The sequence below is a fragment of the Alosa pseudoharengus genome, unplaced genomic scaffold, assembly GCF_046254945.1.
Source record: "Alosa pseudoharengus isolate Yale_2024_CS ecotype anadromous, Long Island Sound unplaced genomic scaffold, YU_APseudo_1.1 YU_APseudo_1.1_scf_20, whole genome shotgun sequence".
Taxonomy (NCBI): Eukaryota; Metazoa; Chordata; class Actinopteri; order Clupeiformes; family Clupeidae; genus Alosa; species Alosa pseudoharengus.
In genome coordinates, this window is record NW_027468664.1 from 32,638,691 (window position 1) to 32,662,510 (window position 23,820).

At 41.4% G+C, this 23,820-nt stretch overlaps 1 protein-coding gene across 7 annotated transcripts in view; it reads right to left on the bottom strand.

Moving 5' to 3' along the window:
• Positions 1–5,687: 5,687 nt before the first annotated feature.
• LOC143136425 (NXPE family member 3-like) overlaps positions 5,688–23,820 on the bottom strand; it is a 51,121-nt gene continuing 32,988 nt past the window's right edge. For 6 of the 7 annotated variants that reach the window (XM_076297133.1, XM_076297131.1, XM_076297132.1 and 3 more), the window contains 6 exons: positions 12,764–13,168; positions 10,034–10,449; positions 9,786–9,856; positions 9,351–9,554; positions 8,206–8,543; positions 5,688–7,722 (listed from right to left, as the gene is read on the bottom strand). In XM_076297133.1, the coding sequence (XP_076153248.1) occupies positions 7,528–7,722; positions 8,206–8,543; positions 9,351–9,554; positions 9,786–9,856; positions 10,034–10,449; positions 12,764–13,153 (1,614 nt within the window). In that variant the 5' untranslated portion in view covers positions 13,154–13,168 and the 3' untranslated portion in view covers positions 5,688–7,527. The remainder of the gene's footprint in view (positions 7,723–8,205; positions 8,544–9,350; positions 9,555–9,785; positions 9,857–10,033; positions 10,450–12,763; positions 13,169–23,820) is intronic. The other variant, XM_076297134.1, reaches the window with a different exon arrangement.

Genomic DNA, 23,820 nt, shown 5'->3' on the forward strand with positions numbered 1-23,820 from the left:
CTTTATTTGGCAGACACATTTATCAGGCGACATACAAACAGGTTTTGACGTCAAGAAATGAAGATGGACATTAATGTCACCATAACACACGTCATAATCATCATTAACATTAATTTAGAAGAAGTAAAATAACCCATAAAAGACATATGATAATTTGCCAGAAACTTTGTAAGTACAGCAAGTACAGAAAAAAATCATAATCAGCCTTACAAATCATTAAGAAAAAAAAGTAAGAAAAGTAAGAAAAAGATAACCTATAAAAGACAAATATGAATTTGCCCAAAAATATGTGCAGGCAAGTACAGACTTATCAAAACATAAAAAAGCTAGGACAATTTTAACAGTGTCTTCAGATGTTTTTTTAAAGGAATCCAAACTAGTGGCCGAACGAATGACATTTGACATCTCTTTGCACCATTGAGGTAGTAAGAACGAGAACAGTCTGGATTGAGACCTGATAATGACATTCGCTCTGCACAAAAGTCGCTCATTGGAAGAACACAGTGATCTAGAGGGAGTATATATCTGGACTAACTCGCTGAGGTAAGTTGGCGCTGACCCAGTGACAACCATATAGGCCAAAGTCAGGGTTCTGAATTTAATTCTGGCCTCAATAGGGAGCCAGTGTAGTGATACTAGACACCTCCAGTGGTACAACTGACACATCCAGACTCAAACCAAAGCAAAAGAGACAGACATATAAACATACAGACAAAATACAAGTGGCTTCAAATCCATTAGTTCAAGACTGAAAGGACAGGTTTTTAGTAGAGATTTATAAACAATCACAGATGATTTGTTTAAGAGGGGTCTAAAGACATTCCTATTCAACATGTCCTTAGTTGTTTAAGCGCTTATGTGTTATGGTTTGTATAATATTGTTTTATTTTCATTAGGCTGTTAATTAATTTGACATCATTGTTTATTATTGACATTCTCCTTAATGTAGTCTTACCATGTCATTGTTTTATATTATTGATTGAATGGACATTATTGTTTTATTATTGCCTTTCCCCTCTTTTTTATTGCTTATTTTTATTAGGCTATTGATTGAATTGATATTGTTGTTTATTATTACTATTCTCCTTATTATATTTGACCAACATTCTAATCTGTTCCCTGTTCAATTTAAAATATTATGTTGTTTTGTATGTCGCTTTGGACAAAGGCGTCTGCCAAATCCATAACCACAACCATGATGCTGATTTGAGGTCCTGGGACAAAGGCGTTTGCCATAACCATCATTTGAATTGCCCCCAAAGAGGCAGAAATATCAGTTTTGGGGGGGTCAGATCATTTTTCTGATATTGTGAAATAATATCATTACATTACAGTTACAATACAAGTCAACTCCTATTTTCACTGTAGGAACATTTTAATGTAAAGCGATTTCAGACATCCCTATTGTGGACTAGCCTCGTGAGACCATCCTGATGTCGCGAGCTTCAGGGTTTCACTCGCAGATCAGTCTGGATACTTTCCGTTAAAGAAAATTTGGAGCAGTTCACCAAACGAACGTCCAATCAGCGTTGGCTTTGAGGCGGGTTGAGGTGTGACGCAACGAACAACATGACGGCATCCACAGAGAAGTTTTATTCAAATTAGAAAGTATAGACCTCTGAAGTTCGCCTACAAAAAAGATCCAAAACGGCCATCTTTGCCCATATAAGGAGATCCGGTTGTTAATTGAAGCTAACTACCTATGGCAAATTGCATTGCAAGTTAGCTCTGGGGTAGCAACAATCTAAGTGTGCCGCCTTCACTTACCGGAGATCACAGTATCTACTCGAAGGCAGAGGACAAAAGCGTGTTCAGGAAAACGTCTGCATTTCAGACTTTTTCATCCCTCACGAGACTTTAACAGGTGCGATTATTCAAAATCCCCATGTTATTTTCCCATAGGAAAAATCGCCAGATACCGGATGTCAAAGATGGCAGCTTTTTTGTAGGCGAACTTCAGAGGTCTATTCCTGGGTAAACTGTGAAGCTATGAGTCTCAGCCATGCAGCTGGGAGGAATGAACGACACAAACATCCTCCACGGCTGATTCCAGTTCATAATGGAGGAATATACTTTCTTCAGAAGTGTAGGGCCTACCGTGAAAACTTGATGGGAATTGTCGTTGATTAGGTTCATAAATGGTAAGTTAAAACATCTTAACGTTTGTCACGTTACCTAACTTAATTGTATGTTAAACGGCATTAGAAGAATACTTTGTTCATCTAATTCATACATGGGCAACATCCGGCCCGTTGGCTTTCCCTGACCAGCCCGCGTAAGGTCCGTGAAAGAGCAATAGTCAAGAGCCTAGCATAGAGATAATGCATGCAAATCAATATCGTTGTTTTTATTTTGAAAGCGACTGCTATTTGTACACCCATACATTTGTGCGTGGATGCATACGACGTAAACACCCTCACTGATGTGCTGGTGAATAGAATTAATGCTTCTGCGTCTACACGATGCAGTTGCCTTTACGTCGGCGTAAACCTTTCAAAGTTTTGTGTCTCTTATGTCTGCGTCGCTCACCACCGCAAAGGTTGTTAGAACGAACTCCTACTGCTGCTCGTTGGCGATACGAAGTGTTCATTTCAAAACGTTACTGGCAGATAGACAGTTTACAATCGGATAACCCAAAGCTTATGTTAGCGAACTAGTATGATGCTACTACCCACAGGTTGCTTGAAGCAGCCGGCTCAACACACAGAGCTTGTTGACCAATTACAGTTATGTGCATAAAGTTAAAGCAAAAACATAGCCTACATTTTAAAATTTGTTTTCTTTGTGCATGTTGATTAACTAATGACCGCCTACTATTGTCTGCTCCACATTTTCGTAGTCTAATTCTGCATAGAGTTAATTTAATGATGGTAATGATTTAATGATGAAATATTGCTGAGTGTTGATGAAATGGTGGCACAGGCCTATCGGTTGTACTGACTCCTTCACATTTTCATGACCTAGCCTAATTATATAGATATTGTAGTACTTTTTTATATCAGTCTTTGAAAACTGAAAAAAATGTCAATGTCAAAAAATCATTTTCGAGAATGAGGATTAAATACTGGACATAGACTAAATATTGCTGTTTTTCCTTTGTCTCCCTCACATTTTCATCTGTTCTTACGACTATAAACAAAACCATATGATTTACTTAATGTTATACAAGAACAGAATAGAATTGAACAGAATTGAGTTCAGACTTGAGTTCGGTATTTTGGGTCCGGCCCTCCTCAACAGTCCCAGTTTGTCATGTGGCCCCTTGGGGAAATTAGTTGCCCACCCCTGATCTAATTGGTTGATTTGGCCCGTCGATAACCAACAAAGGTGGTGATAGACAGATGGTTTATCCAATCAGCTAACCAGTATGTCCGCCCCTTCCCAAAAGTTCTTCAATGAAAAGTTCCCAGATGGATATGCGGAGCAAATCCATCTGGCGGAGTCAGGTTAATTGTGGACCACCGTGGTGCTAGAAGCAACGGACATAAAGAACGACTTCAACTCCTCAAGCAAGTGTCAACGTTGAATGACAAAACGCTAGGTAAATTCCTATAGGCAAAATTCGGTTTACTGCTGACGTGCATGGGTAAATGTAAGTTGCTAGCATACGTCTAGCTTGTTGAAAATGTGTTATTTTACAACCTTCATTTATTAACGTGTTTTGTTCTTTCATAGCTCATGTCACGACCTGTCCAAATCTAACATACTTATGTTAGATTTGGACAGGTCTAGAAATACAGTGCTAACGTAAATACAATGTCTGAAAGTAGTGTATCTGTTTGTGCATGTGTATATATATGACACATTTGTAGGATACTGTAGTGTTGATGATACCCAGCTTGTTCTGACATTAACAGGTTATCGTATTCTTGTAGGTTACCGCTCTGTAGGCTAGTTCTTCTGTGATAGTAGCCTATGGTTTTTCATAGTATGCTCCTTAATCACATTAAAGATTGCTCAGGTTTCACATATCTCCAAGTAATTGTGTTGATTTGACACTGAGTACCATAATGGAAAAATGATTTTTTTTTACAGTATATTGTATGAGAGGGTTGGGGTCTTACCTCTAGGTCTTATGAAATCTAAAAATAAACCAAATCAATATTTCATGAAATATGCAGCTTTTTGTGAAGGTATTACTTTTACTAATTAGAATGGTATTTCAGTGCACTTAACTTCGAACTTTTGGGAGTTGAACAAAACAGTTCTCTTTTGGATATATAATAACAATGAGATATTCTGTAGCCTACTGATTATCAGTTTGTCGCATGTTTAGACCTTGTATGTGTGTTGCACAACACATGTTGCGCTTGACGATCACGGTGGGGATTGATATGGTAGTGACAATTATGGTGGGGTAATTCGCATTGGGGCCCTGGTAATCAGTCCCACTTTTACCCCCAGTTCAACGCCCCTGTGTGTTCCTCTTTAGGTTTGATGTCAACAAATAATAATAGCTGATCTGCGGACTTGCATCTCTCAAGTTTGTGTCTGTAACCTGTTGGTTTTAAATGACAAATGAGTAACAGGCTATGCAACTGTTGGCAAACTTTTACATACAGTAGCCTCCTTCTAGCCATCAGTTAGCTCACGTCATGTTTGCTTGTCAACTGCTCACCAGAAATGAACATTCCATGACGCTCCTCTGCGATCCAAGACAGGTTCTCTTCCAGTTGTTTGGTCTTGGTTTTTCAATATTTATTTTAACTAATCAAATAGCAAACATCCTGACTTACATCCTCATATGCACATCTCATTTCCAAATAATAGCCTACATACATGAAACTAGTTGCTCTCCTTAAAGTGAAAGGCACCTAATTAGACTTGCACACCACTAATACAATGTAATCATGACATTAAAGGTAGGTGTTAAAAAAGTTGAAAAATATTTAAATGACAAAATATATTTTAGGCTACTTGTAATTATGAACTCCAGTGTATATATATATATATATATATATATATATATATATATATATATATATATATATATATATATAAACACACACACACACAGCACTGGAAAAAAATTAAGAGACCACTGCACATTTTTCTGATGTCATCCTACGGTTGCTGAGTGGCACTTACATTTATAATGAGTATACTATATAGTATATACTGTAAGATTGTAGTGTTACAAGGTAATAGAGGCAATCACAAAGAAAATAGGTAGGCATCCTGCATCACTCATTCTAAATACAAAACATTGGGCTTGGTAAGAAATTTGGCAATACTACTTTCACACAAGTGATGGCACCCTGCTTATGTCAGATTTGGACAGGTCTTGAAATACAGTGCTATATAATATGTCTGGAAGTAGTGCATCTGTGTTTGTGCATGTGTGTATATGTGACTCATTTGTAGGATACTGTAATGTTGATGATACCCAGCTTGTTCTTAACAGGTTATCGGATTCTTGTAGGTTACCACTGTAGTTCTTCTGTGTAGCCTATGGTTTTTCATAGTATGCTCCTTAATCACATTAAAGATGGCAGGTTTCACATATCTCCAAGTAATTGTGTTGGTTTGACACTGACTACCATAGACTATAATGGAAAATTGGTTTCTGTTTATACAGTATATGAGAGGGTTGGGTCTTACCTCCAGGTCTTATGAAATCTAAAAATAAACCAAATCAATATTTCATGAAATAGGCAATAGGCTTCTTGTAAATGTATTACTTTTACTAGTAATTAGAATGGTATTTCAGTGCACTTAACTTCTAACTTTTGGGAGTTGATCAAAACTCTCTTTTGGATATAATAACAATGAGATATTCTGTAGCCTACTGATTATCATTTTGTTGCATGTTTAGACCTTGTATGTGTGTTGCACAACACATGTTGCACTTGGCGATAATGGTGGGGTTTGATATGGTAGTGGACCATGATGGTCATAGAAGAAGTGAAGGAGCAGTACCCCCCAATTATGGTGGAGTAATTCGCACTCTGATAACCATAACCATGATGCTGATTTGAGGTCCTGGGACAAAGGGTCTGCCATAACCATGATGCTGATTTGAGGTCCTGGGGTAAGCTGTGCCAGAGGTGCGGTGCATGAATACTGAAAGCACGGTCACCTTTCTGTGTGCGGGAACTGCGGGAACAGGGTGTGTCCAGGCGTCAGTGTTGTAGTACTCAAGTCCAGGACTCGGACTCGAGTACTAGTCATTGGCTAAATTTAGAGATTCGTGACTTGACTTGGACTTGAGCACTGAATGACTCGAACTTGGACTCGGACATTCAGACCATTCAGACTTGGAAATTGAGACGAGGACTCAACTTTTTTTGTAATGTCATTAGGCTATAATATGTCATTAAAATATTATTTGGTATATGATTTTATTATCTAAATTATTCTCAGTATTAATATTAGTGCAATGGAGTGTTACTGCTTCATGTCATACAGCACACATCATGCCATGTTCCTACAATAACGGACGTTACTTTAACGGTGCCAAATGCCTGGAGACATGAATGCCCCGAAGGTTGTTTGTTTTGCATTTAATAGTGACTCGACTCGAACTTGACTCGGATGAGTAGTGGACTCGACTCGGATTTGACTTGGAATTGGACTTGACTCAGACTTGAACACTGGAGACTCGAACCTGGACTCTAACTAGAGGCATGGTGACTTGACTACAACACTGCCAGGCGTGCGTGGGATGCAGATCTTAGTGGTCGTAATCGTGTAAAAGTTAAGCATGGTTGTTACATTAACCTGGAGCCTTCCCATTCAATCTCAATATAACAGGAAGCCAGTGCAAGGCCGCCAGTCCTGGATTGATGTGTTCTTGTTTCCTTGTCCCGGTAAGCAGACTAGCGGCTGTGTTTTGTACCAACTGTATCTTGCAAGAGATGATTAATTAATTCCAGTATAAAGGGCATTGCAATAGTCCAGTCTGGAAGTAATAAAAGCATGTATGACCTTCTCAAGATCTACTGCAGTTAAACATTTTTTAAATGTAGCTATTGGTTTTAGCTGAAAGAAGCTGCCCTTGACAAAAGAATTGACTTGTTTGTCAAATTTTAATTCAGGATCAAAAAGTACTCCAAGATTTCTGACCTGTGGTTTTAGAGATAAGGTAAGGGGGCCCAGGAATCCCCTCAGGCCTTCAGTTTGCTTAGGAGGACCAAACAGAATAGCCTCAGTCTTACTGGCATTTAACTGCAGGAAACTGTGAGCCATCCAGGTATATATATATATATTCATTATTGAGCCTTTTAATAGAACACTGATTTAAAGATAAAGATAAAATATACTTTAAAGTATATTTCATCTTTATTTCCAAGGGACAAAGGTAGATATAATTGCAGATCTGCACAGCAATGAAAGGACATATTATGTTTGCAAATAATTTGACCAAGCAGAAGCATAGAAAAAAGAGGGCCCAAAGTGGGTGAGTGAATGAGTGAATGAGTGGGTGAGTGAGTGAGCAGGTAAGTGAGTGAGTGGGCCAAAGTGACAAGGTACCATCAGGACTCTAAGAGAAGACGTTGGACTGGGGAGTCCGGAGGGTTTGGCTCTTTACTGGGGGCAGACAAAGGAGAGAAGAATATCAATTTCGTTTTTAATGACCACAGGGGCAGGATGGATGTCCTCTGTGTTATAGTGGCATGCGGTCATCTGCCACACGTCCAGGATGTAAACTCCCACGTCGCGGAACGCCTCTCTCAGGATTCGGTCCAGCTGCATGGAAAACCAATCACTGCCATAGATATCCTGCCAAACACACACACACACACACACACACACATTTTAAGAAGAACATACAACTCTTGCAAACACAACACACACACAGGCCACCACACACACACTCGCACAGAGTAGCATACAGTGATAGAGGCTCTTCTAGAGATCCTACCTGTATGTGTGTGTGTGTGTGTGTGTGTACAGTATGTGTGTGAGTACTAATGGTAGCACGGGCCACGAAAATAATGTGAACCGTTCGGTTCACTTGTCTTGGTGCGGGGCATGTGTGCATCGTACGGTTTTAATAATCTGAACCGTTCAGATTGATGTCAAGTCAAACTATTTCAGTTTGTGCATGATTAAATGATATGACTATACTAATCCTGTAGCCTAAATGGTGGATAATTAAGCTATACATCATATGCTGAAGTATGTTATTTCTGAAGTATCAAAGATTAAAAGCAAAAATAACAAAAAGAGACCGTAGACTTGTGGACGGCCTGAAGTATTCACCTTGTAACCCGTGTTGGCTGTCTTGATGACGACCTTGGTCCCTGGTGCCCGTCTAAGCAGCGCCACGACCGCACGGCGAATCAGAAACACACGGTAGGTGAAGAAGGTGAGCGGGTAGTTGGTGAAGTGCGCCCACATGTTGAAGACAATGACCGTGTGCGGCCCACCGACCATGTCGTCGATCTCGTTACTCATGTAGTGAAGCGACGACATTGGGGTCTTGAAGCAGCGCAGGGGCAGTCCGTGGGAGCGGTAGTGCAGGTCGATGTTGTTCTGCACGTCCACAGCCATCAGTGGGCCCACTTGGAACACGGTGTGGAGGTTCATGCGCCTCAGAGCTGGGAGGGAAAAAACAGCCAAATCAAATTCATTTGTTGCATACAACTACTGTATATAAGTACATATAGGTAAATTACCCCTCTACATTTCAACTTTGCTTTCTTACCATGATAGTGTTTACAGGACAAGGTTGTCAGAAAAAATATTATTAGTTATTCCATCAACAAGAACAGAACTTGATAAAACAGCTTTCTCATCATATGAACCTAAAGTCTGGAATGAACTTCAAAACACCGTAAATCTCGAATCACTTCCACCTTTCAATTCTTTTAAAAATCTTTTAAAGTCAACTCTGACAGAACAGTGTAATTTTTTTTTTACAGTAACTAGGTGCCCATTATTGTTGTATGTCTGTATTAGCTTAAGTTAAGTGTAATGTCTTGTGTTGTAGTACGTATAGTACAGAGATTTGTGGTGTAGTATGTAACCTTTGTCCTGTCTTTTATGTATATATATATTGTTTTTTAACTTTTTGCTGCCAGTCTTGGCCAGAACTCCCTGGGAGAAGAGTAACTGTAACTCAATGGGACTTTGCCTGGTTAAATAAAGGTTAAATAAAAATACATTAAGAAACAATATGTAAGGAAATGCTTAGTCTTCTGGCATAAATAATCATTGAGCAGTGTGTATATTACAGTAAAGGAACACGCAGACTTTTTGGGAAATGACCTTCTTTGCTGTCTACCTCAGAGTTAGATAAGATAGGTAGATCGATAGATCGATTGATAGATCGATAGATAGATATACTGGACATTATTCCCCTGTGTTAAGATCCAAATAAAAGCATTAAAATGTGTGTGTCTCACTGGGGACAGTCTGGATGAGGAAGTCAAACCACTGCCTGCTAGTCGAGTCTCCCATAATGTAGATGTGTTTGTCCTTCAGACACTGGGCTGTGTCGTTCGCTGTGAAATGACGGGCACCACACACAAATGACGTCCAGACGTTGTTCAGGTAGAATCCTGCTGGTATCGGCGTGGGCAGTCCAGGTTTACATGGCTCTCTCACTCCTGAGGGTGAGACAGTATGACGAGGTCTAATGAGCGGGTTTATTTATTTTGCAAAAAGTTCTAAAATGATGCATCAGTCAATTTATTTTAGTCAAATCACCACATCATGCTGAGTAAAGTATTTCCTAGAGAGGTGTGAGTTTTCAGTGCATGTGTCAGTGCGTGTGTGTGTATTTCTGTGTCTGTCAGGGTGACACTGCAATCAGTTCCACAGACAGAATAAAAACGTACCAATAGTTGCATTCGAGGCGATGACTCTAATCAGGCGTGCGTCACCCTTCAGCCACCGGTTCACATGTTTACTGATGAAACACAAAGCACATAAAGGAGCGTCTGAGAAACACTCTTCCTGTAGCTGACGTCTCACAGCACCACGATCATACTGTACGCTTCAGGGAGCAGCACAACTGAGTATGCATACTTGCTACTCTACAGTAGTTTGAATGACAACACCTGTTGAATGAATAAAAATGAATCACCTGTCCAGGAGTACCTTCTCGAGGGCCGTCATGCGATTCCTGTAGCCCCCCATAGAGTGGTCCACCAGGGTGTCACAGGGCAGAGTGCGGGGTTTGCGGCACTGCCACGTCAGCCCTGTGCGGGCATCCTGGTACTCACAGCAGCAGTTCCTCTGGGTCGACAGCACCACCCCGTCCCATTTGATGTTGCACTCCACCCTCTCCTCCACTCGAGCACCCTGGGGGTTCTTGCCCACGAAATAGCCGTGGAAGTAGATGCGGTCAGAGTCCGTGTTCCGGTGCTGCTTGAGGACCAACACGGCCTCGCTGGAGTGAATCAGACGGACCGCCACCGACGCCTCCCCTGCCCAGGGCAGAGTGAACCGGGCCGAGTAGGTGCCATTCTGGTGGTCCAGTACTTCTCCAAACACACTGGCCTACCATCCATGGGGAAGAGGAAACATTCAGCTAACATTCACTAAACAGACTCTTTTTATCTAGACCACACATGGGCAACATACGGCCCGCGGGCCACATCCGGCCCGTGGGCTTTCCCTGACCGGCCCGCGTAAGGTCCGTGAAAAAACAGTAGTCAAGAGCCTATCATAGAGATAATGCACGCAAATCAATATCGTTGCTTTTATTTTGAAAGCGACGGCTATTTGTACGCCCATACATTTGTGCGTGGATGCATGCGACGTAAACACCCTCGCTGATGTGCTGGTGTTACATTAATACACAGGATTAGATGTTAAAATCCCTTGTGCCAAAATCCAAGGTAAAAACACATTCAGAAGCCCCTGCTCAAGTTTAAAAAAAAAAGCACACTACCCACAAATCCGCCAACAAATGGTCACAAGCACAATGCAAATGGCCTATCCAACAGCAGTAGCCTATATAGTATGCGGCATGTCATTGGGGTTATCAAGTGGGCACCCTCATTCACCGATGTTTCGTTAAGTTAGGCCCACGACACCTCATGAAGGCTTAACAGTGAAACCAGCGTCCTGGAGACACTCCCCTCCATGCTACCACCATATTACCACATTGCTTCCCACATTCTACATTCTGCTGCGCCTGGCCATCTAACCCCAGGCCTATGACCATTAATCTTCTCCCTCCTTGGCTGACTGGCCTCTCTCTCTGCCTCAGTGCTAGAACTTACCTCAACAACAGGGGTACTGATGTCCTGCGAACTGTGGGTTTCTTCCTGTCGCTGGACTTCAACCGACTGACTTGATGCACTTCTTAAGAAATAGCTATCAATGCGGGGACCCTGTGTTCCCTCTACCAAGCACTTCTTTTTCCCTTGATGAATTTTCAGGCCCTTTAGACTTGTAACCTTCTGCCAACCACACACACACATCTGCAGCTTTTTCTCAGTTTTCTCTGAACTAGTGGCTTCCACAAACATGTTTTCCTTACTCGTAATCAAATTCGTTCCAGGGTCAGTAACCATGTCTATCACAAGTGAGTCATCTTCCGCCCCTGCTCTCGCTGACTCTAGGGGTATTTTTTCATTATGTCGTACTGTAGCTTAGTAGGGTGCAGCCCATAGCTTAGTGAAGCCTGGGCTACTGCCACAATGAGCTGCTAACCCATTGTAGCCCCGGCGGGGTCTATTCCCTCCTGTCAGCCGTCTTTCCGTGCTGTCACAAGGTCTTTCCCTAGTTGCCAGCTGCCCTATTCACAGCAGTCACTAGCCTACGCTAGCTTCAGCATTACATTAATACACAGGATTAGATGTTAAAATCCCTTGTGCCAAAATCCAAGGTAAAAACACATTCAGAAGCCCCTGAATATAATTTATGCTTCTGCGTAACAGAACAGTTGCCTTTACGTCGGCGTAAACCTTTCAAAGTTTTGTGTCTCCTGTGTCTGCGTCGCTCACCACCACAACGGTTGTTAGAATGTCGAACTCCTACTGCTGCTCGTTGGCGATACGAAGTGTTCATTTCAAACGTTACTGACAGATAGACAGTTTACAATCGGATAACCCCGTCATGGTAACCAAAATATGTCCGAGTTTATTTGCAAAGCTTATGTTAGCGACTAGTATGATGCTATACCCACAGGTTGCTTGAAGCAGCCGGCTCAACACACAGGGCGAGTTGACCAATCACAGTTTTGTGTATAAAGTTAAAGCAAAAACATAGCCTACATTTTCAAAATAGTTTTCTTTGTGCATGTTGATTAACTAATGACAGCCTACTATTGTCTGCTCCACATTTTCATAGTCTAATTCTGCATAGAGTTAATTTAATGGTGGTAATGATTTAATGATGAAATATTGTTGATGAAATGGTGGCACAGGCCTATGGCCCTATGGCCTATGACTCCTTCACATTTTCATGGCCTAGCCTAATTATATAGATATTTTACTACTTTTTTATATCAGTCTTTGAAAACTGAAAAAAAAAACCATGTCAATGTCAAAAAATTATTTTCGAGAATGAGGATTAAATACTGGACATATATTATTTTTTTCCTTCGTCTCCCTTACATTTTCCATCTGTTCTTATGAGTAGCAATCAAAACCATATGATTTACTTAATTTTATACAAGAACAGAATAGAATTGAACAGAATTGAGTTCAGACTTGAGTTCGGTATTTTGGGTCCGGCCCTCCTCAACAGTCCCAGTTTGTCATGTGGCCCCTTGGGGAAATTAGTTGCCCACCCCTGATCTAGACTGACTAGAATTACAGTCCAGATAAATGTTGTATTCGGTAATAACAAAATATAAAATAACCTTTAGTTTGCCTGAATAAACCTTTGCTTGGAAGAAATCCCCTCCATAGTGTTTCGGTACACCGGCAAAGTTTTTGGCAACAATGGTGACATGGAGTTCATCTCCCACATGGTAAGTGTCCTTGAGGTCATTAATGACGAAGATGGAGTTGTCAGGGCTGGTGCTCATGTTCACCGTGGTGACCTGGTGGTCCGGTCCACCCCAGTGGAGCGCCCTCTGTATCCGGTCCCACTCCTCGGCACCCAGGACCGGGTCCTTCATGGCGGAGGCTGGAGACGCCTCTGGGTTTCTGGGAGTTTGAGTTTTGATAGCGACTCTGTCGGATCCATCTCTGGGCTGCTGCTGGAGAGGCTTGGGAAGAGGCTTGGCACCTTTCCCGTCATCGTACATGTACGACCACAGCACCTGAGCAATGAGAAATAAATAAACACACACACACACACACACACACACAAGAAAACCCTTAAACGTAGGCCTAGTCATCTCTCTCTGCTACCATCCCCGCTTCCCCTTTGTCCTGCCTCAGGCTCAGTCCCTACCTCAGTCATTGCAAGCGCCTCTTGATTGATTAATCACCACTATGTGGATACTGTTTTTAGAATTTATTTAGATTTATTTAGACTATAATTATAGTTAGTATAATTTGTATTTTAGTATATTTAGTATTCTCTTTATTTTCTACTGTCCTTATTGCTTAGTTGTGTTTTTATATTATATACTTTTAATTACTTTTTCTGCTGTTAGTGAATGTGTGTGTGTTGTCTATATGCTACTGAGAGCTTGAATTTCCCCTGGGGATCAAGTATCTACAGCACAGCACATTGTCTCATGAGGAAGCTTCTCCAACACACATATTGCACACTGCCCTCTCCCCACATACACAGCACACTATCCCATCTCCATTGTCATCCCCACACACATCCAACACACCAGGGGGTCAAGAGCGTGCAGATTAGCTTCGGCATGTTAGCATACGCCATTTTCAAATATGGCGCTGCATGGAGCATTTGGAACCAGCTCCATGCACGAAAATCCGTGTTGGGCACGAGCTTTCATGCGCGTACATGTTGGTGGGCGGGTACCTATCCGGCGGCTACAGCCAAACGTTATTCAGTGCGTATTTCTTGAGGATCCTATGAGAAGACGTGCATATTATGGTTGTTTATCCATCATATGACAAATAAACAAATAAACAAATAAAGAAAATTGTATTGATCTTGTTTCGTTGTTGTTTGTCCCGAACAAACATAGCCTAAACATGATTAAAGACAATAAATTGAACAACAGCGGCATAAAGACCTTGTCTCGTTACACCATGGGTCTCCAACACGTTGCTCTCAACCTATAGCCGCCCGAGCTTGCCAGAGGCTGAAGCACTAGGCTACTACATTTAAACACAATTATTGCCGCGAGGCATTCCAGCCTACGAATTTAATAAAAAGTAAACCATGCATAATTAAAAAAAAAACTCAGTCTAGGCTACTTCGCTATGCAATTAGGTTTCCATTAGAGCACAGCGCACGTTCAATGAATGAAGGAAAGGCCTTGTCTCGCAATAAACAGCTGGAAATTCCAACACTTTTTCAACTACACAAAACTTTACAGTGATCATCAAATACCCTCTAGATTTAAATGCACATCAGTCTCAACATTTAGCTATATAATAAAAGTCAAAAAGTAAATTAAATCCCATACCAAAACCGAAAATCGTCTGCGTTTGATAGCCTGGTATGCCGCTCCAAACAAAACGCATGTCTCACAATAACGTACAATGTAAGAAATAAAGGTCTGCCTCGAATAAGCCTACCTCAAATAAATACCTGTGCTTTGCAGCCTAAGTAAATAGCAGACCCTGGACATAATTTAGGATTTACGGAAAGTATGCAATCATACGATGTTGGACGCCTGGTGATGCTCTGGCCGTTTACTGTGCCTCTGACACCGCTGCCTCATTTGGATGGTAACTCCACAGGTGAGCGCGAAGATTGGATGTCGTGGATGCGTAAGTAAACTGTTTTTTTTGCTGAGTCCGCAGACAACATTCTCTTTAACCGTTACTTTACCATCTGCGGTGTACAACTCAAAGTAAAGACACCACATTTTAGATGAGTTGGGGACGTAATTGTCCGCTCAGGCTGACCGTTCTGTGCGTTATCTTCAATACTATCTTCAATATTATTTTCAAAACAGGGTGGCTATTGAGGGCTCTGGCTCCAGTCATTATTGTGGCTACTGGCTTTTATTGGCTTGATTTGGTCATGGGCCAACGCTAAAATACGTTTAGAGCACCCGCTGAGATGGCAAACAATAAAATAAAAAACAAACTAATCATAGACTGTAAAAATGCGCTACACTTGGCACTAAAAACCGAATAGTTTATTTATAGTTCGACTACGGATATTTCACGTCATGTTCGAATGCACATTTGCAGCAGGACAGCAGGCAGACCCACTGATCTATAATAGATCAGTGAGGCAGACCGCTCTTAGTTAGAGCCGCTGTGTTATCCACTCGGACTCCATGCGCGTTCCCGATCAACTTTTTCTTCTTCTTGTTATGAGGCAAGGACTTTATGTGCATTATCGCCACCCTCTTACTGGAGGACGACTCTCTTTTTACAGAATATCCAATAAAAATCGACGTTGGTCCATGCGTCATTTCCAGCTTTGTAACTTGGCGCATGGTCAGAGCCGACTGGCGCTGGATCCGAACCCCAGTGTTCAAGATGGCGTTGACTATGAATTGGCCGGATTTACTAGCCTAGCCTCCACCATTTATTTGTATGGAGGGCGGGACTTAGTCACTCTCTCCAGTTATATATAATACCTCCATGCAACACACACACCAAGACCCCTGGCAGTTGGGTTAGCCCCTTGAGCCGTGGATCTGCCCAAGGTTTCTTCCTTAGTAAGGGAGTTTTTCCTTGCCCCTGTTGCTCTTGGGTGCTCCTTGTTGGTGCCCACCCCCCAATCCCAATCCTCCCCCACCTTTCTTATGCAGCCCTTGCCACTTAATCTACTAAACCCCTCTTCTACTGCACTTTTCACCCCCTCCCCCCCATAAATGCACAAATATGCTGACACCAGACATAATTTCACTGCATTTCTTACATCCAGTAACTATATGCATGTCAGGGTTGTGCAAAATTCCAGAATTGAATTGAAAAAGGCTCTTAAATTCCAATTCAATTCTTGAATTTCACTTGCATTTCAATTGAGGTAGCAAACAGGAAGCAGAATTGCAAAATTTTGCACAACCCTGATGCATGTGACAATAAACTTCCTTGTATCCTTGTATCCTTGTATCTATCTATCTATCTATCTATATCTAGGAGGTCACCATCATTTGGACCGATGACAATCCTCAAACTTTTCACAATGACTATGACTATTTCCATGCATACCAGTTTTATTCCAGTTTTAATCGTTTTATTCTGACTGCGTATGAGTCATGTAAACACCTTATTCTAGCTGGCATAACCCAAATAAGGTCATTATTCTGAATACTAAAAACCGGAATAACACCCCAAGCATAAGCCTCTTTTAACCGGAATATGGTGTTATGGAAACAAATCGGAAAATGCCCATTTAAAAAAAATCAATTCCATCTGCGCATGTTTATCTAAAGAATTTTGATAGCTTGTTGTGAGGTCCTGACACTTGGCAAACATAGCGAAAAGTGTGGCGAAGAGTTTGCACTTCTAGAGTGAAGATGAGGTCAATTTGTGTAAAAAAAAAATGGAATTTTTAGGCAAGATCCTCCACTCGGTACAAACTTCAGTAACGTGCATTACAATGCATTTAACCCAATTAAATTGTGTTTTCTTTTGATACATATTCACAAACAACATTGTGAGAACAACAGAGGAGAAAAAACTGCACAAATAGTAGAACGATATCTCCTGTTACTGGTTGAAGATGACTGTGGCTGGCTGCAGCAGACTCGATGGACATAAGCCTACGTTCATTATTTTCAATTTGTCAGAGACAAGGATATTTTGTTGAAGACGACGCTGAAATATGAAGAACAGTTAAGTAGGCTACACTTTGTGTGTGAAACCGAAAGATCTCTACCTCGCGAAATAGCACAATTAATTTAATGAAACATCTAGAGCGGTGCCACGCTAATGTTTTTGATTCTTGATAAAGCATAAACTATGCTATTCTAGTGCATGTCAGCTTCGTGCTGTGAACTGCTGTGAATTAAAGAGAATAAAGGGATAGAAATGCAAAAAAGATGGGGACTCGGATTTAGGTCGCAAAAACATTGACTTCAGACTTGACTTGCGACTCCACTCAAAAGACTTCAGACTTGACTCGGACTCAAGCTTCAGGGCCGGATTAACCATTAGGGCAATTCAGCACTTGCCCAGGGGCACGGGACCAGCAGGGTTGGGTAGTAACTGATTACAAGTAATCTGGATTATGTAATCAGATTACAAAAAATAAGTAACTATAATCAGACCAGATTACATATAAAAAAATGTGTCATCAGATTATTGTTAGGCTACATTGTCGAAGATTACTTGATTACATTTTGTTTATGTGTTTCAGTACATACAGGGATGGGCATCAGGAAGTAGCCTATTTTAAAATAAAATACCAAATACCCTCTTTTTAGTTTATCATAATGAACTACAAAATACTGTATTTTTGTACAAAATATTCAAAATACTTTTTACAAGGGGGCATAGAATCACTTTGTAAATTAGCTTTTTGATCCCAAACATTTAGGCTATTAAAACTTGAATAAGGCTACATATGGAATATCACACACCAGAAATTCCAAAACGGTTCAATAGTTCTAAACAGGCAAATTTATGAGCAGGGGATGGATTACTAAACAGGCCTAACAGGTCCAGGGGCCCAAGTGTTCAGGGATCCCTGTCTGCGTGAAGTCACTATGTTCTCCTAACCTGACTCCGCCAGATGGATGCTTCGCATTTGCTCTGCATGTCCATCTGGGAACTTTCCGTTGGAGAAGTTTTGGGAAGGGGCGGAAATACTGGTTAGCTGACTGGATAAATCATCTGTCTATCACCACCTATGTTGGTTATCGAAGGGCCAAATCAACCAATTAGATGAACAAAGTGTTCTTCTACTGCCTTCGTTTAACATACAATTAAGTTAGGTACAGTAACGTAACTAACGTTAACATTTTTAACTTACCATCTGTATGTGACATGAACAATAATCAACGACAATTCCCACCAAGTTTTCAAGAAAGTAAGAAAAGGAAATAAGAAAGTAAGAAAGTATATTCCTCCATTATGAACTGGAATCAGGCGTGGAGGATGTCTGTGTCGTTCATTCCTCCCAGCTGCATGGCTGAGACTCATACTGTAGCTTTACAGCTTACCCAGGAATCTATCTATAAAGCAAGAAGCGTCTGTGTGTCTGTCTGTCTGTCTGTCTGTCTGTGGCACGCATATCTCGCTGACCGTTTGTCAGACTGATTTCAAACTTGGCAGGTGTCTTGCTATGGGCATGAGTGTGTCTGTCTGTCTGTCTGTGGCACGCATATCTCGCTGACCGTTTGTCAGACTGATTTCAAACTTGGCAGGTGTCTTGCTATGGGCATGAGTAAGTGCAGTGCCAAATTTGACGTTGTTTGAATAAGAAATGCAAAAGATGTCGTTAAATATATCGGTAAAAGAAGCACATTGGCTTTCGCCGCTAGCCACTCCCCCTCCCACACACCACTGTACTGTAAGCTACCAGTGAGGATAGAAGCAGGGCTTTGGCTAAGTTGGATCAGTGTAAGTTATACGGGTAAAAACTTAACATGTCTGACCTAAACAATAAAGTGAACTCCACGGATTTTGCAACACGCCAAGACACACAGGTATGCAGTGGCTCTTCATTCTTCAAAATGACGTAAAAAATGATGTGCAATAAACGGACACTTCGAATAGCCCAGGCTACTTTGGACTGTCTTTAAACTTTGAATAAGCAAACGACAGTTCCAACTGCAAGGTCCTAAATTCAAAAGAGCGATAATGGTCCCGAATTAAAGAACGTCTCAGAATGCCACACATGCAAAGCATAACCAGCGACAAGCAATGAGTGGCAGACAGAGTGTGATGCTATATGAATAGCCCAGGCTACTTTGGACTTTCTTTAGACTTTGAATAAGCAAACGACAGTTCCAACTGCAAGGTCCTAAATTGAAACGAGCGATGATGGTCCCGATTAAAGAACGTCTCAGAATGCCACACATGCAAAGCATAACCAGTGATAAGCAACGAGTGGCAGAAAGAGTGTGATGTCACTTATAGGCCACCAGAGACTGTTTTTGAGTCACACCGTTGCAAATTCCATATGATGCATCATTCCACAAAATGGTTTGTTTTCTCTATCATCAAGTTATTCAATAGGCTAAGCATATAGCCTTGACTCAAAGCAGCTGTTAGGATTATGAAATTTTGATTTGTAAAAAATGTCACATGTAGCCATGCTTAAATTCTGCTCACTTCACATTTATTATATTATCTGTAGGCCTATTCATTATTGAATGCTTACCTGGAATTATGTTTTCCCTATTCTATTTTCAAAGCAGGCCTACCTGCAGGCATGTAATTGGGCTACAGAAATAGCATGTTTGAACGGGCACTGCACTAGTACTTTCTAATTTGAATAAAACTTGCGCGATAGCTATGCTCATCTCATCTGTGGATGCCGTCATGTTGTTCATTGCGTCACACCTAAACCCCCTCAAAACCAACGCTGATTGGCCGTTCGTTTAGTGAACTGCTCCAAATTTTCTCTATTGGAAAAATGCCAGACTGATCTGCGAGTGGAAACCTGAAACTCGCGAGATCAGGATGGTCTCACGAGGCTAATGTTCTCCAGCCCTGATATCGGAATAGGGCCCCTCAGCCAAATAACATAGGTTATGTTATGTGATATGTCTTAATAGGGCCCCTCAATCATATAACATAGGTTATATTATTCACCCTGATATCTGAACGGGGCCCCTCAGTCAAATAACACAGGTTACGCTATGTGTGATAATCATGCTTTGTAATTGCCATCTTTTTTCACAGCAAGATGCCTTAAATGTGTTGATGGTTATATTTGTAAGTCTCAATCTGTCATTTATTTGCACAAAACTTGCCAGAAGTCCTAATTATGACCGCCGCTAGCAAAGCTAGCGAAGCGGTCATATAGTGATTGTCAAAGTTTTTTTTTCCCCGTCATCTACTTCCTGAAATTTTGGTCAACGATACCCGGGTGGGTATGTAGCCCCACTGCAATTTAAGGTATGTTGGTCTCAAGGGTCCACATCAACCTAGCCCATAATCACTCATTTGTGATTTGCACCCCCCCCCCCCCCCGGTAAAAAATGAAAATGCAATATCATTCTGCTTTAATCGTCCCTCTCTTCAGTTAAGATGTTCAGAACTGCACCAAATTTTATGTGTATGATTAACCTGACATTCTCTGGGGGTATGCCACGTTTCGTAGAATTTCATACATGGGGGGGGGGGGGGGTCTAAAAAAATGTTATGTGTACATTTAGTGACTGTACACTCATTGGCCTGTAGATGGTGGTGCACACACATACACACGCACACACACACAGGCACGCACATGCTATCGGTATCGGCAATTAGAACTGCCGATACATAATTACAAATTCAGTAGGATTAAAGGAAAACCAAATCATCATTTGGCTGCATTTCCAGTATTGGCGTTACGTAGTCGTTTGTCCACCAGATGGCGCATCGTTGCAGTGAGACATAATTTTGTTGGAAGTTAATCTAAAGTGGGTTGGAAAGACGCTTCTGGACAACACTGTAGTTTACCGCAGAGAACGTCTAATAAGGGTAGGATGATTTTCACATGAAATGTAATTCCCATTTCTTCTTGAAGCTGAAATAAATCTGAGAATGTTTATCGGACATGCTTGGTTTTAACTGCAAGTACAAGTTGTATACCTACGACCTAGGTAAAATAATGTTAGGCCTACTGTTAGCATTGGTTGAGTGATGGAGGCCAATTTGATTATTGACCAGTAGAAAACCATTAATGCGGTTACCAAGCAAATTGATATCAGCGCTGTAGTTGTATCTTTCGACTGTCATTTTCTTTTCTGACCATAATAGCCTACAGGAGCTAAGTGAGTTAGTCACAACGCGTTTGCTAACGTGATGGTTTTCTAATGGAAAATATAGGCCTAGCCTACCTGAAAGATAACCTGTCTAAACAGGCTGGGACATTTCTGCTTGCTAAATAGGTTTTTCTGCTGTTGATTCGCTCACAGTCCTTGGTGGCTCTGTCAGTGCTTTGTAAAATGTTGCATTAGCCTACAGTAAGACCACAAGTCTCAAAAGGCATTAGTCCATGAACCACAGGGGGTCAGGGTCGGACTGGGAACAAAATTCGGCCCTGGCAATTTTCTCCTGGACCGGACATTTAGATTTGGACCTATCACAATAACACGGGATCCGGGGGTGTCCGGGGGATTTTTCTTAAATTCTGGTTGCTAATCACACCATTTGAGAGGGACAGGATTCAGGGATAGGCTACTAAAGACAGGCTCATCTTCTCTCTGTCTCACGTCATGTTACCCCATGCATTAGCCTAAACCACATGTCACTGCTTGACTAAATGAAAAATATAGGCTACTGAACATGGACATCGTCATAGTTGACAGAAATTACGTTTTGTGCCAACATGTTGTAGAAACACAACCACAGCCTTTATTTGGTGAAAATCTTATTTACTTTGGTTATAGTCCGCGATTCACATTAACTGTAGGCTATCATCACAAGTGTATAGCCTACTAAACGTTTTTGCCCAAGTTTGTGTGCTGTCAGCACATTTTGCAAAATTAGGCTACCGGACCCCTTTGTTACTAACATACCAGTTCAGTGGCGGAACAAGTCAGAGTCGGGCGGGGGGCGGGGCACATGACCGGGCCCTTTATTAAACTCATAATTTTACAACATACACATGCCCGCAACAGCGGGTCTTACAAGCGTCAGCGCCACGGAGAGCAACTATGTAATTTTGAAGTCCATCGAACGTACATAAAGTGTAACCAAGAGAACAACAACAAAAACATTAGGCTACATGACCCCTAATAATAAAACAACAATAATACGCAGCACTATTTGAAGGGCATATACGACGAGCCTTGCGCTCCGCAAACTCGTCCACGATGCTCTATGTAGCCTATGTCCATTTTCTTTGCTCTCTCATTCTCTATGGACAACATGGCAAGTCCACTTAGTCTCTCCTGTCCCACTGTGCTCCTTAAGTGGTTTGATCTTTAACTTGGAGAATGATCGCTCAGGTTGCAACGGTGACGGGAAGAGACAAAAATAAAATTAGGACGGTGCAAATCTCACTGAATGCAGAAGTTACTGCTGCTGGGTTGTTGCATTGGCGGAGCGAGAGGGTGGCTTCGGGGGCTCAAGCCCCGAATCTCTTTTCAAAAGCCCCGAATCTTTTTTTGTATGTGTTTTCAATTTCCAATTTCTAAATTTCAATTTCAAATTTCTAATTTAGGCCTAACTTCCCCTCGGTTTCTCTATAAATGTTACAAAATGTAGCCTACTATTACTGAGCAAATATCCATTACTTTCCAAGCCCAATATTGACAGATAATCTGATTTCCCACACGATGAGTTTAGGCAATGCCAGAGCCGAGATGTAGCGGTTTACGTCATAAACCTGGCAGGAAAGTTCAGAGCGGCGCAGTCAGTTTAAACAGCAAGCCGGTAAGAAAAACTATTGTCAAGACATTTGGCAATTAGGCTACTATACCCCGGAATACAAAAATAAACTTCAGAAAGACAGAAAGTTTGTTGTACTGTATTCTGTATTCTGTAGTCTCAATGACCGAATCAGTAGATATACCTGTTGTCAGTTGAGTTCAATTCATTTATTGTAGGCTAGTAGCCTAGGCAAATATGAAACGGAGATGTAACGTGGCTACCGGCAGGATTTTGAACTTGCATGTTTCATGCATTTTAGGGCAAAAAATACCATGGGATTGATGTGTTCTCCATTTGAGGAACGTAATCAATTGCGGACGTGCACAGACAGCTCAGACACAGAGCGCATAGGCCTAGGTTAGGCTACTTTCACTTTCTAGAGCGCATTCATTAGGCTACGTAAAAGATGCTTCATACCAAAACAACAATCAAACATTATCAAATGTATCATGACGTGTTGTCACAAAGACTTACTCCAATTAGAAAATCGAAACCAAAATCATGTAAGTGTAAGTGTTCTCTCATTGACGCCTGTAGGAGACAATATCGTTTTCAAATTCAATATCAACTTTTGTAAATTTGCACGTCGTAAATTTCAATATGAGAGTTAAAATAAAGCCAGTCATACAGCAGAACATTTTATTCAATATTTTACACCTAAATCATCAAAGTAAATGTCAAAACTTTTCAGCAACCGTGAGTCATAACTCGTCCTGACTATATAAGCCTAATGTCCCACTCTATTGAAAATGATTGAAAAGAAACCGTTTGCATGATCTTAGCTCCTCCGGCCTTGGTGGGAGAGGCCCGTCCCACCTTACCCGGAGGTGGGGGAGGGGCGCCCTCGCATACGGCCCCTGCGGGTCCCGGGCCGGGGGCGTGCCGCACCCCCTCAAACTTCGCCCCTGTACCAGTTGATACTTTTTACCAGCATCGACTCGCCATTGATTGTGCATCTAATGTAACACTCGGTGGAGAGACTTCCACTTTCCAAGTTTCACTTTTTACTGTCGTTGTGAGCTAAAAGGCTAGGCCTACTATATGGGAAATACTTTGAAGTTTCTCTTGAGTAGGATCAGCTCCAAAAATGAATGGATTTTCTTTAACCTGTGCTACACTTTTCCACCAAGTTGTGCAAAAATTGTAGGCTACCCGTAGTTTTTTTATGTTGACAGAACCGCACTACAGTAGCACATGGTGCAGTAAATGGAAGCTCTTGGTAGCGCGTGCAACTAACGTCTATAAAAACAATACCCAGATAGCAAAGGGGCGTTGAATCCACGTTGAATCAACCTCCGCCGCTTCAAACAAACGTGGATTCAACGCCCCTTTG